Source organism: Heterodontus francisci, chromosome 1 (assembly GCF_036365525.1).
Source record: "Heterodontus francisci isolate sHetFra1 chromosome 1, sHetFra1.hap1, whole genome shotgun sequence".
Taxonomy (NCBI): domain Eukaryota; kingdom Metazoa; phylum Chordata; class Chondrichthyes; order Heterodontiformes; family Heterodontidae; genus Heterodontus; species Heterodontus francisci.
Window position 1 is genome coordinate 113,080,874 of NC_090371.1, and position 12,909 is coordinate 113,093,782.

The 12,909-nt window shown below is 42.3% G+C and overlaps 1 protein-coding gene across 10 annotated transcripts in view; it reads right to left on the reverse strand.

Annotated features, from left to right (window-relative positions):
• The window catches only part of pcm1 (pericentriolar material 1), a 294,201-nt gene that overhangs the window by 179,207 nt on the left and 102,085 nt on the right, over positions 1 to 12,909 (reverse strand). For 8 of the 10 annotated variants that reach the window (XM_068034505.1, XM_068034495.1, XM_068034539.1 and 5 more), the window contains 4 exons: positions 8,148 to 8,414; positions 6,428 to 6,598; positions 1,882 to 1,998; positions 1,448 to 1,630 (listed from right to left, as the gene is read on the reverse strand). In XM_068034505.1, coding sequence (XP_067890606.1) covers positions 1,448 to 1,630; positions 1,882 to 1,998; positions 6,428 to 6,598; positions 8,148 to 8,414 — 738 coding nt within the window. The remainder of the gene's footprint in view (positions 1 to 1,447; positions 1,631 to 1,881; positions 1,999 to 6,427; positions 6,599 to 8,147; positions 8,415 to 12,909) is intronic. The other 2 variants (XM_068034557.1, XM_068034548.1) reach the window with 1 other exon arrangement.

A 12,909-nucleotide genomic window follows, 5' to 3' on the forward strand; every position in this document is an offset into this window, starting at 1 on the left:
TCAATCCACCAACCAATCAGAAAAGTACAGACTGACAAAAACTGTGTATTATAGATTAAGCTCAATATGAAATTGCATATTCAAGTATTGTTTCACTCCACCTTGAATGAGTTTAAGCATCAAGAGTTCCAGCAGTACAAGGTTTTTTCAATTCCCAACCCTGCTTACATATTTTTTTTTTTACATTGAGATCATCCAGTATGATGTTGAAATTAAATTTAATATTTCAGCATGGTCCTTGTTCCTTTTCAACATAATCTTTATTTTCCTCATCTTCACTCCATTTTTTCTAAACTTACTTGGTTTCAAAGATATCTCAATGTTTGGGTTTTTTTCTGAATTAAAAAAGCTTTAACACACTTTTACTTACCTATTTTTCATATTGGAGGTGGCATCTACACTAAAAACTCGTCTTCAATTGGCTGAAAACTCTAACAATACCTGTTTTGGGTAGCTGAGGCTCAGAAATGCAAAGAATGGCATGATCAGCTTCTGTATTTTTTTTCCAAAAAGGATCAAAACAATATTAAGATTTCAATTGTCTTAACACACTCATCGAAATTTTGCCTAAATGAAATAAAACAGAAGCCACCACCTAGGAGTGAAGATTAATTTTTTGCAGCGTAACAACTCTTGAGATGCCAGAGTTTAAAGAATTGACCAACTTTCAATGCATTGGTCTTCCGACTTGATAGCACGTGATAGAAGTTTCCAACTGGCAGTATAAATTTAATCTCCTACACGTGAAGATATCATTTCAGTTCTACCTTTCTACTTTACTGGCAACAAATAGCTCCACAGGAAACCTTGCATATGGCAACATAGGTTATGCCTAAATATGTGTTGCAAAAATTAATACCAACGTTTACAGGAATCACATTCATATGCTCCCTCACTGACTTAATCATTGATGTGAATGGACCAGCTGCCTGAAAAGGGAAATTGCAGATGGAAACCAACATCCTAACAGGCACAAAGGTTTTCGCAAAACTTAGTTTGGGGGAGGATGAAAAGAAGTACTTTTAAGTTTGCAGTACTCATGTATAGTGATTTAATCTTCCTTTTTAACAGAATAATGTACAATTTGTCATTGGTGGTGTGGTTAGACTTGAAAAGTTTGACCAAAGGCTTTAATAAGCATGTTTCTTAGTTCCAAACAGAATTACAAAATAAAGGTTGCATGATCGGTTTCATGTGTCATATTAACCATGTAACCATGGGATCAAGGCTGTTTTAAATGCTTCTCTCACCCCATAAAAATCAAATATTAATCCTAATTAATTCAGATATAATTGTAACATGCATTTTAACAATTGCCAAGATTCAAAATGACTTAAATAATGGGATCAGCTTAAAATGAAAAAGGATAAGATGAACAAAAGTTGGTTATAAGACTTGAAATAGTTAATAGGTTACAAGTTTCAAGGACTACGCAATGAAATGGTACCTTGGAGGAAATTCCATGCTCCTTGCCATTAATCCCACTATGCCAGACTCTCCTGTCATTCAGACCAAGCCTGTCAGTCTCCCCTTTTGGAGTTGAAGTAACTGAAGAGCCCTGTGCTTGGGAGGCTGTATTTCCTAGCTTGTCCTCAATGCGGGGCCGAACACTCAGACTACGAGATGCCTCCTTTATTAAACAGTTTAGTTAAGACATTTATGATTAAAATGCCAATGAAACCCAAGACAACAGCTTTTAAACAAAATCTGCTCTAACTTTAATACATTTCCTTTAAAACAAAAGCAATGTGTGAGGATAATATTCAGTACAATTTATGTCTCCAAACTTTTCTGCCTCGAGTAGTTTTAAAGTCCATCTTATAAAATCAATTGTGCATTCTACTTAGCACTTACATACATCTTATTCTACTTCCATCTTACCGTTGCATCTGATGCCTCAGACTGAACATCTAGATTGAGAGATGTGCTATCAGCTACAGAGCCAGATCCCACAGCAGAGTCTGTTGTGCCAACTTCATCCTCCTCATTCTCTCGAGCCTGAAACATTTTTTTAAATTAGGGGGAAAAAATCAAGTCAGCAAAACATTATAAACAAAAGAAATAGCTTTTTAGTTTGTATTTTTTGCGTCCTGTAAAATTCATTCACTGGTTAAAAGAGTAAAAATCACAATACCTACAATCAGACCCAAAGAGATTACAACACAGAAAGCATCCACTCATCATGTCTCTTTGCTCTTTGTTAAAATAGTGCAAAATTAATACCACTGCACCACTCTCAACCATTACTCTCTTTTCCTTTCCTTCAAATACTTAAAAGGTGCAATGCAGTCTGCCTGAGCCACACATTTTGGCATTTTATTCCATGCTCCAATAACCCACTCAGCCAAGAAATTTCTCCTGATTTCTCTCTTCACTGTATTAATTTTAAATTGCTGACTGTGTGTCAAGGAAAATAGTCCTTCCCTATTCCCTCCATCAAAATACTTGATTTTTTAAAACTATTAAATTCCCTCAGCCTTCCAGTGGAAAGTTCCAGCATCTCAAGCCTATCCTGATCATTTTAGTTTCTCAATTTTCATCAACCTACACTGCATGCGTTCTATGGTTTTCATACCTTTTCTGTAATGAGGCATGCAAAACTACAACCAGCACTTAATCACTGCTTTATACAAATGCATCAATACTCCTTTACTTGTATACTACCCCCCTACTTATAAGGCACAAAATTCTATAACCCTTTTTTACGCCTTTATCTACCTGCACTCTCAACTTCCAGCAATTATCCATTTGAATGCCCAAGTCTCTCAGTTCACCCACACCCTTGATCATTTCTTTAAGTGTACAACACATTCCTTGTCTTTTTCCCCCAAAATGTTATTAACTCAATTTTATACATTAAATTACATCTTCTGCCTGCCAATTACACCAATCTGTTTATATTTTATACAGGCAAGAATATGACAGATGGAATACAATGCAGCAAAGTGTGAAATTATCCACTTTTAAAGGAAAAATTAAAAAAGCAGAATAATTTTTGAATGGTGATAGACTGGGAAATGTATGTAGAGGGGGCCTGGTTGTCCTTGCACATCGATCATAGAAAGTTAACATGCAGGTACAGCAAGCAATTCGGAAGGCTAATGGTATGTTAGTTTTTGTCACAAAGGTATTGCAGTAAAGAAGTCCAATACAATTATGAAGGGCATTAGTGAGGCCACACCTGGAGCGCAGTTTTGGTCTCCTTACCTAAGGAAGGACATACTTGCCCGAGAGGAAGTGCAACAAAGGCTCACCAAACTGACTCCTGGGATGCAGGATTATCCTATTAGGACAGATTGAGCAGACTAGGTCTATATTCCCTGGAGCTTAGAAAAATGAGATGTGATCAAATTGAAACAAATAAAATTAAGAAAATCGACAGGGTAGGCAGTGATAAAATCTTTTCCTGGGCGGGGAATTCTAGAACACAAGGTTACAATCTCAGAATAAGGGGTCAGCCATTTAGAACTGATTTGAGGAGAAATTTCTTCACTCAGAGGGTTGAGAATCTTAGGAATTCTTCAGTGGTTGCTCAATCATTGAGTATATTTAAGACAGAGGTCAACAGATTTTTGGGTACTAAGGAAATCAAGGGATCTGAGGATAGTGTAGGAAGGCGGGGTTGAGATTGAAGATCAGTCATGATCTTATTGAATGGAGAAGTTAGCTCGAATGGCCAAATGGCCTACTCCTGCTCCTACTTATGTTCTTAAGTCTTCCTTTAACAGTCCTCCTGACTGTTTGTTAAATCTCCTCCTTTTGTTTCTTTAGCAAACTTTGAGATTATTGCTATATAGGAATAAGCAGGAATAAAAATAGGCACCCCCATCGTGGTACACCACTTGCAACCAATGTTCCCCATAATTTATTTTTCCCCAAATGCACATCCCACACAGGCGGTAATTTAAAGGGATTGACTTGTGCACGGCCTGCATGGGGACTTTGGGTTGCTGCACCGTGCAATCTAGAAGGAACATTGCTTGCAACTCTTTTCCAAACTGAACACTCATTGACCTTAACTCTGTTCCTTGTCTATCAACCAAATTTCCACTCATGCTACTACAATGCTTCATTTGCCAAAGGCCCAAAGTTTTCTAACAAACCGCGAGACACCTGATCAAACACCCTCTGAAAATCCATCCACACATTTACTGCATTCGCGTCACCTTCAAAAAAAACTCAAATTTGTTAATCATGACTCTCCTTCAAAAAATTTTGGTGGCTATCCTTGATTAATCTATGCGTTTCTCACTACTTACTAATTTTAATCACAAGTTCTGGATATAAAGAATTTACCCACGACAACAGGCTAACTGCATTTCATGTTTGGGTATAACGTGCTCCAGTCAAATTAACTTTATATAGTTGTGACTATATACTTCTGTAATGTACGTAATAGATAACTGCACTCTTTTGCCACAGAGAACACAAGGGCCAGAATTTACCAACCACCACCTCCCCCCCCCCCGCCAACCCCCAACACTGGGGCGGGGCGAGGGCAGGGGTGGTGGAGCATAAAATAGGATGGGAGGCGTTGTGGGGATGCCGTGCCCTACGCCTACCCGCCCCCACTGCTATTTTACCAGCAGCGGGGGGAGGTAGCAGATGGCCCATCTGCCACTCGGCCAATTGAGGCCCTTTAGTGGCTAATTAATTGCCAAGTAATGATCTGAGCCATGCAAAATGGCAGCATGGCTTTGCGGCATGATGGAAGCAAGCTCGCTCTTGGCTTTCCAGCTGGTGGACGGGGCCACTGCCTCACTAGTAAATTCCAACCAATGTCTCCAGTTGCATCACTAAATCGTGTGCAATTAGAAGATCTCAGCCGAGGACTGAGATTCCTGAAAACATTTCAGTAACATTCATTTGATGTAGATGTGGACATCATCAGGCTTAGTGTCTAATAAGTTGTTAATGAATGTTAAATGCCTAGTAGTTGAAGGTAATAGCGTGTTGATTAGTTAATTGTACTCAGATGTATATATAAAGAGCCAGCCAGCATTGGCTGGGTGTTGTTAGGAGTGGAGAAGTCAGCTCTATGGCAAGCAATAAACAGTCTCCACCAAAGCATCTCAGTGTCTTCTTCACAAACAGGCTTGGAAGTTTCTCTAGCAGGATTATCTGCAATGTTCTCCATAGCCAAAGAGCCAGCTGACACAGTCTTCATGCACACCAGATCATCAATCACTTGGTTGGGATACAACAGTTTCTTGCACCTGGGGAGTCATAGGACTGCAATTATTTACAATTTATATAGATGATTTGGAGTTGGGGACCACGTGTAGGGTGTCAAAGTTTGCAGATGACACTAAGATGAGTGGCAGAGCAAAGTGTGCAGATGACTGTGAAACTTTGCAGAGGAACATAGATACATTGAGTGAGTGGGCAAAGGTCTGGCAGATGGAATACAATGTTAGTAAATGTGAAGTCATTCATTTCGGTAGGAGTAACAGGAAAAAGGATTATTACTTGAATGGTAAAAAGTTGCAGCATGCTGCTATGCAGAGGGACCTAGGTTTCCTTGTGCATGAATCGCAGAAGGTTGGTCTGCAGGTACAGCAAGTAATTAGGAAGGCAAATGGAATTTTGTCCTTCATTGCTAAAGGGATTGAGTTTAAAAGCAGAGGTTATGTTGCAGCTGTATAAGGTACTGGTGAGGCCGCACCTGGAGTACTGTGTGCAGTTTTGGTCTCCTCACTTGAGAAAGGATATACTGGCACTGGAGAGGGTGCAGAGGAGGTTCACTAGGTTGATTCCGGAGTTGAGGGGGTTGGCTTATGAGGAGAGACTGAGTAGATTGGGATTATATTCATTGGAGTTCAGAAGAATGAGGGGGGATCTTATAGAAACATATAAAATCATGAAGGGAATAGATAAGATACAAGTAGAGAGGATGTTTCCACTGGCAGGTGAAGCTAGGACAAGAGGGCATAGCCTCAAGATTAGAGGGAGCAGATTTAGGACTGAATTAAGAGGGAACTTCTTCACCCAGAGGGTTGTTAATCTATGGAATTCCTTGCCCAGTGAAGTAGTTGACGCTTCTTCAGTAAACGTCTTTAAAGCTAAGGTAGATATCTTTTTGAACAATAAAGGAATTAAGGGATACTGTGGGAGCGCGGGTAAGTGGAACTGAGTCCACGAAAAGATCAGCCATGATCTTATTGAATGGCGGAGCAGGCTCGAGGGGCCGGACAGCCTACTCCTGCTCCTAGTTCTTATGATCTTATGATAGCCAAGCATGAATCAACTCCTTTAAGAAAGAAAAGTGAGCTGATGGGAACAGGAGACCTGCACAAAAGGTGTGACAATGTATCCCATGCCTTGGATTTTATGGTATATCAAGTCAAACTGCATGTTATGCACATAAGCCCCGAATGCTTATTCTTATTATAAATAAAATAAAGTATCAAAATGGTCTAAAACATACCAGCATTTTTTGCAAAAATTTCATGTAGGATTTTTCCTGCTCTTTTAGATGGTCTATCAGCTGAGACAAACGCTCGACATTAGCAGATCTTTCATTTTTTTCCATAAGGTCATCCCGCATAGAATGAGCCTTGCTGATATAATCACGAATCTGGATAAGCCTGCTCACAACCTATGTCAAAAGAAATGCATGGGAACCACTACAAAGATCTGTACAATTTCTGTTTCACTGTGCATCATAAGCACATTTTTAAGATGCATTACAAAGTTAGGAATTATCTTAGCTGCCTGGTTCACTGTCAGAATGAGTGACAGATGTTAATGAGCTTAACTGATAATTTTCACAAAAACGAGGTCAGATTTTGTGACACAAAAGGTATTGAGCTGCAATCTGCATCGACACAAGCAAAATGGCAACAATAACAGGAAGGAAATGCTTTCCCACTTTTATTTTCAGAAATTATATTTAAATAATGAACTTGCATTTATATAGCACCTTTCACAATCTCAGGGCCTCCCAAAACACTTAACAGTTAATGAAGTACATTTGAAGTGTAGTCACTGTTCCAATTTAGGGCAACGTGACAGACAATTTGCAAACTGCAAAGTCCAACAAATAGCAGCAAGATAATCGACAAGAAAATCCATTTTTTGTGTTGTTGGTTGACGGATCGATGTTGACTCTCTGCTCTTCTGTGAATCATGCCTTGTGATACGATAAATTCACCTGAGAGGGCAGATGGTGCCTCAGTTTAACGTTTCACCTGAAAGTACACTTGGGTGCAACTCTCCCTCAGTACTGTACTCAAATGTCAACCTAGATTATGTGTTCAAACTATAACCTGCTAACTCAGAGATGAGCGTGCTGAGGTAAAGCCAACACCTACAAGTCAGTATGTACTGTGTAACCTTCATACAAAAATTCACAGGTTATGGAATTCCTTGGTGCAGTTTACTTTAGATGGGCTAAGAGATCAGGTAAAATGAAGGAACAAATGAAGTAGTACTTCTGTATGAACACATGAATCCACCAGTGATATTTAGTCTAAATGGTTCTTTAATATCGTGATGACCAAAATCAATTTAAACAAAGCATAATTTTGATACACAAATGCCAACAGTTCAGACAACACAATATGATTTTGGGACCATTCATGATTAACAAATAGGATACTAGCAGAAATGCAGGATACAACTTCGAAAAATGTAGAAAATGAAGAAAAATATTAGTGGGCCAATGCTTCACATGTTCAGAACCCATTCCTTACTCACTATATTAAGTGAAGCACCAACCTACTCAATGAAATGAGTTAACCCCCTATGCTGAAATATTATACAGGGGAATGGCTCAGAAATAGACTAGCTATTTGCCCTCTAATATGGACAGCAGTAACTTCAAGGCATATAAGATTGAAGGAAACTAGCAATGTTCAGTGTAGGTAAATACATGGGCAACATTTGCAAACACCCTGATAAAAATCAATGAGCATCTATTTATAACGAAAAGTTTTAAAAAGTTAAAATTATGTTTGACTTGACAAACTGAGTCTAAAAACCACTGTTGAGATATTTATATGAACTGGGTTAATACATCACTGAGACCGTGGACAGAGGAATGTTGGACCAAGACAATAAAAGGTCTTGTCCACTCAGATTACTAATTCATAAGGCTTACTTTATTAACCATCAAAACAATAAAATTTGAAATTTAAGCAACTCACCTGACTACTCTCTATTTCAGATTCTCCTTGGTCATCTCCAAGTGAAACTTGATCACTTTGCAATGAATCTTTGCTTATGGATGCAAACAAATCCACCCTTGAAGTAGGCAGCTTTGTTTGTCTTCTTTGTGGATTTAAGTCAGGTTCCTTGCTTTTGTTGCTGTTGATTTGTTGCTGAAGAAAGTTGAATGGCTTCCTATTTTCACCAGGTGGACGCTGGTTGTTCGCAGCTGTGGCTCTGCCATGAGAATCACTCCCAATACTCCGCTGACCAACAAGCATCACAATATTTAGTGTGAATAAATTTTAATGCATCATTGTACTCTGATCTTTTCATTTGGACAAATAACAAGCTGTTATTTTTATCAGGTATGATTAATAAGGTTGTCAATTACAATTATTCAACATTCAGGGCTAATAAGTGGCAAGTAACATTTCTGCCACACAAGTGTCAGGCAATGAACATTGCCAACAAGACAGAATATAACCATCTACCCTTGACATTCAACAGCTTTACTATTGCTGAATCCCCCGCCATCAACATCCAGCAAGTTATCACTGACCAAAAATTTAACTGTACCAGCCACATAAATATTGTGGCTACAACAGCAAGTCAGAGGCTGGGAACTCTGCACTGAGTAACTCACATCCTGACTCCCCAAAGCCTGCCCATCATCTACACTGCACAAGTCAGGAGTGTGATGGAATATTCCTTACTTGCCTCGATGAGTACAGCTCCAACAATACTCAAGAAGCTCAACATCATCCAGGATAAAGCAGCCACTTGATTGGCTTGATCCACCACATTAAAAATTCACTCCCTCCACTACCAGCACACAGTGGCACAAAGTAAACTGCAGTAGCCTGCCCAGGCATCTTTGGCAATACCTCCCAAACCTGCGACCAGACCACCAAGAAGTACAAGGGCAGCAGGTGCATGGAAACACCACCACCTACAGGTTCCCCTCCAAGTCACACACCATCCTGACTTGAAAATTTTTTTTTGTTTCATGGGATGTGGGCGTCGCTGACCAACCAGTATTTATTGACCATCCCTAATTGCCCATGGGAACGTGGTGGTGAGCTGCTTTCCTGAACCGCTACAGTCCATGTAGGGTAGATACACCCACAGTGCTATTAAGGAGTTCCAGGATTTTGACCCAGCGACAGCGAAAGAACAATGATACAGTGCCAAGTCAGGATGGTGTGTGGCTTGGAGGAGAACTTGCAGGTGGTGGTGTTCCCACGCATCTGCTGCCCTTGCCCTTCCAGGTGGTAGAGGTCACGGGTTTGGAAGGCGCTGCTTGAGTAGCCTTGGTGCGTTGCTGCAGTGCATCGTATAGATGATACACACTGCTGCCACCGTGCGGTGGTGGTGTAGGGAGTGAATGTTTGTGGACGGGGTGCCAATTAAGTGGGATGCTTTGTCCTGGATGGTGTCGAGCTGCTTGAGTGTTGTTGGAGCTGCACCCATCCAGGCAAGCGGAGAGTATTCCATCACACTCCTGACTTATGCCTTGTAGATGGCGGACAGGCTTTGGGGAGTCAGGAGATGAGTTACTCGCCGCAGGATTCCTAGCCGCTGACCTGCTCTTGTAGCCACGGTATTTATATGGCTACTGCAGTTCAATTTCTGGTCAATGGTAACCCCCAGGATGTTGATTGTGGGGGATTCAGCAATCGTAATGCCGTTGAAGGTCATGGGGAGATGGTTAGATTCTCTCTTGTTGGAGATCGTCATTGCCTAGCGCTTGTGTGGCATGAAGGTTACTTGCCAGTTATCAGCCGAAGCCTGGATATTGTCCAGGTCTTGCTGCATTTCTACACAGACTGCTTCAGTATCTGAGGAGTCGCGAATGGTGCTGAACATTGTGCAGTCATCAGCGAACTCACCCACTTCTGACCTTATGATTGAAGGATGGTCATTGATGAAGCATCTGAAGATGGTTGGGCCCAGGACACTACCCTGAGGAGCTCCTGCAGTGATGTTCTGGAGCTGAAATGATTGAATTCCAACAACCAAAACCATCTTCCTTTGTGCTAGTTAAGATTCCAACCAGCGGAGATTTTTCCGATTCCCATGGATTCCAGTTTGGCTAGGACTCCTTGATGCCATACTCGGTCAAATGCTGCCTTGATATCAAGGGCAGTCACTCTCACCTCACCTCGAGTTCAGCTCTTTTGTCCATGTTTGAACCAAGGCTGTGATGAGGTCAGGAGCTGAGTGGCCCTGGCAGAACCCAAACTGAGCGTCACTGAGCAAAGTTATTGCTAAGCAAGTGGCACTTGATAGCATGATCAACAACAACTTCCATCACTTTACTAATGATCGAAGGGCGGCACAGTGGCGCAGTGGTTGGCACCACAGCCTCTCAGCTCCAGCGACCCGGGTTCAGTTCTGGGTACTGCCTGTGTGGAGTTTGCAAGTTCTCCCTGTGACCGCGTGGATTACCACCGGGTGCTCCGGTTTCCTCACACAGCCAAAGTCTTGCAGGTTGATAGGTAAATTGGCCATTGTAAAATTGCCCCTAGTGTAGGTAGATGGTAGGGAATATGGGATTAATGTAGGATTAGTATAAATGGGTGGACCGCAGGGCCTGTTTCAGTGCTGTATCTCTAAATAAAATAAGTAGTCTGATGGGGTGGTAATTGGCCGGGTTGGATTTGTCCTGTTTTTTGTGTACAAGACATAGCTGGGCAATTTTTCACATTGCCGGCCAGATGCCAGTGTTGTAGCAGTACTGGAACAGCTTGGCTCGGGGCGCGGCAAGTTCTAGAGTACAGATCTTCAGTACTATTGCCAGAATGTTGTCAGGGCCATAGCCTTTGCAGTATCCAGTGCCTTCAGTCATTTCTTGATATCACACAGAGTGAATCAAATTGGCTGAAGTCTGGCATCTGTGATGCTGGGGACTTTAGGAGGAGACCGAGATGGATCATCCACTTGGCACTTCTGGCTGAAGATTGCTGCAAATGCTTCATCCTTATCTTTTGCACTGATGTACTGGGCTCCCCCAAAATTGAGGATGGGGATATTTGTGGAGCCTCCTCCTCCAATTAGTTGTTTGATTGTCCACCACCATTCACGGCTGGATGTGGCAGGACTGCAGAGCTTAGAACAGATCCGTTGGTTGTTGGATCACATAGCTCTGTCTATTGTATGCTGCTTACACAGTTTGGCACGCAAGTAGTTCTGGGTTGTAGCTTCAGCAGGTTAACACCTCATTTTGAGGTATGCCTGGTGCTGCTCCTGGCATGCCATCCTGCACTCTACCTTGAACCATGGTCGATCCCCCGGCTTGATGGTAATGGTAGAGTGGGGAATATGCCAGGCCAAGAGGTTACAGATTGTGGTTGAGTACAATTCTGCTGCTGCTGATGGCCCACATTGCCTCATGGATGCCCAGTTTTGCATTGCTTGATCTGTTTAAAATCTATCCCATTTAGCATGGTGGTAGTGCCACACAACAGGATGGAGGGTATCCTCAATGTGAAGGCGGGACTTCGTCTCCACAATGACTGTGCGGTGGTCACTCCTACCAATACTGTCATGGACAGATGCATCTGCGGCAAGCAGATTGGTGAGGACGAGGTCAAGTGTGTTTTTCCCTCTTGTTGTTTCCCTCACCACCTGCCGCAGACCCAATCTAGCATCTAGGGCCTTTAGGACTTGGCAAGCTCGGTCTGTAGATGGACATTGAAGTCCCCCACCCAGAGTACATTCTGCACCCTTGCCACCCTCAGTGCTTCCTCAAAGTGGTATTCAACATAGTGAGTACTGATTCATCAGCTGACGGGGGGGGGGGGGGGGGGGGGGGGGGCAGTAGGTAGTAATCAGCAGGAGGTTTCCTTGCCCAGGTCTGACCTGATGCCATGAGAATTCATGGGATCTGGAGTCAATGTTGAGGACTCCGAGGGCAACTCCCTGCCAACTGTCTACCACTGTGCCGCCACCTCTGCTGGGTCTGTCCTGCCGGTGAGACAGGACATACCCAGGGATGGTGATGGTTGTGTTTGGGACATTGTACGGTATGATTCGGTGAGGATGACTATGAGAGGCTGTTGCTTGACTAGTCTGTGGGACAGCTCTCCCAACTTTGGCACGAGCCCCAGATGTTACTAAGGAGGGCTTTGCAGAGTCAAAAGGGCTGGGTTTGCTATTGTTGTTTCCAGTGCCGAGGTCAATGCCGGGTGGTCCGTCCGGTTTCATTCCTTATCGACTTTTTAGCGGTTAGGTACAACTGAGTGGCTTGCTCGGCCATTTCAGAGGGCATTTTAAGAGTCAACCATATTGCTGTGGGTCTGGAGTCACATGTAGGCCAGACTAGGTAAGGACAGCAGATTTCCTTCCCTAAATGACATCAGTGAACCAAATGGGTTTTTGCGACAATCAACAATGGTTTCATGACCATCATTAGACCAGATTTTTTGGGGTACTAGTCCAGACAATACCACAACGCCACCACCTCCCCATGCCATTCCTTCACTCTGTCAAAATCCTGGAACTCCCTCCCTAACAGTACTATGGACGTACCTATGCCACATGGACTGCAATGGTTCAAGAAGGCAGCTCCCCACCACCTTCGCAAGGGCAATTAGGGACAAGGAAGGAAAAAAAGACTTCCTGGTGAAGTGCATAATTTATAACATTGAAGGGACCCAACATGATACACCCCATAGAGTCCGACTAACTTTCCAATTAAGAAAACTTTTTAAGATGTAGCAGATTTTAATACTTTATCTTTGTACCAACAGTCTTGTA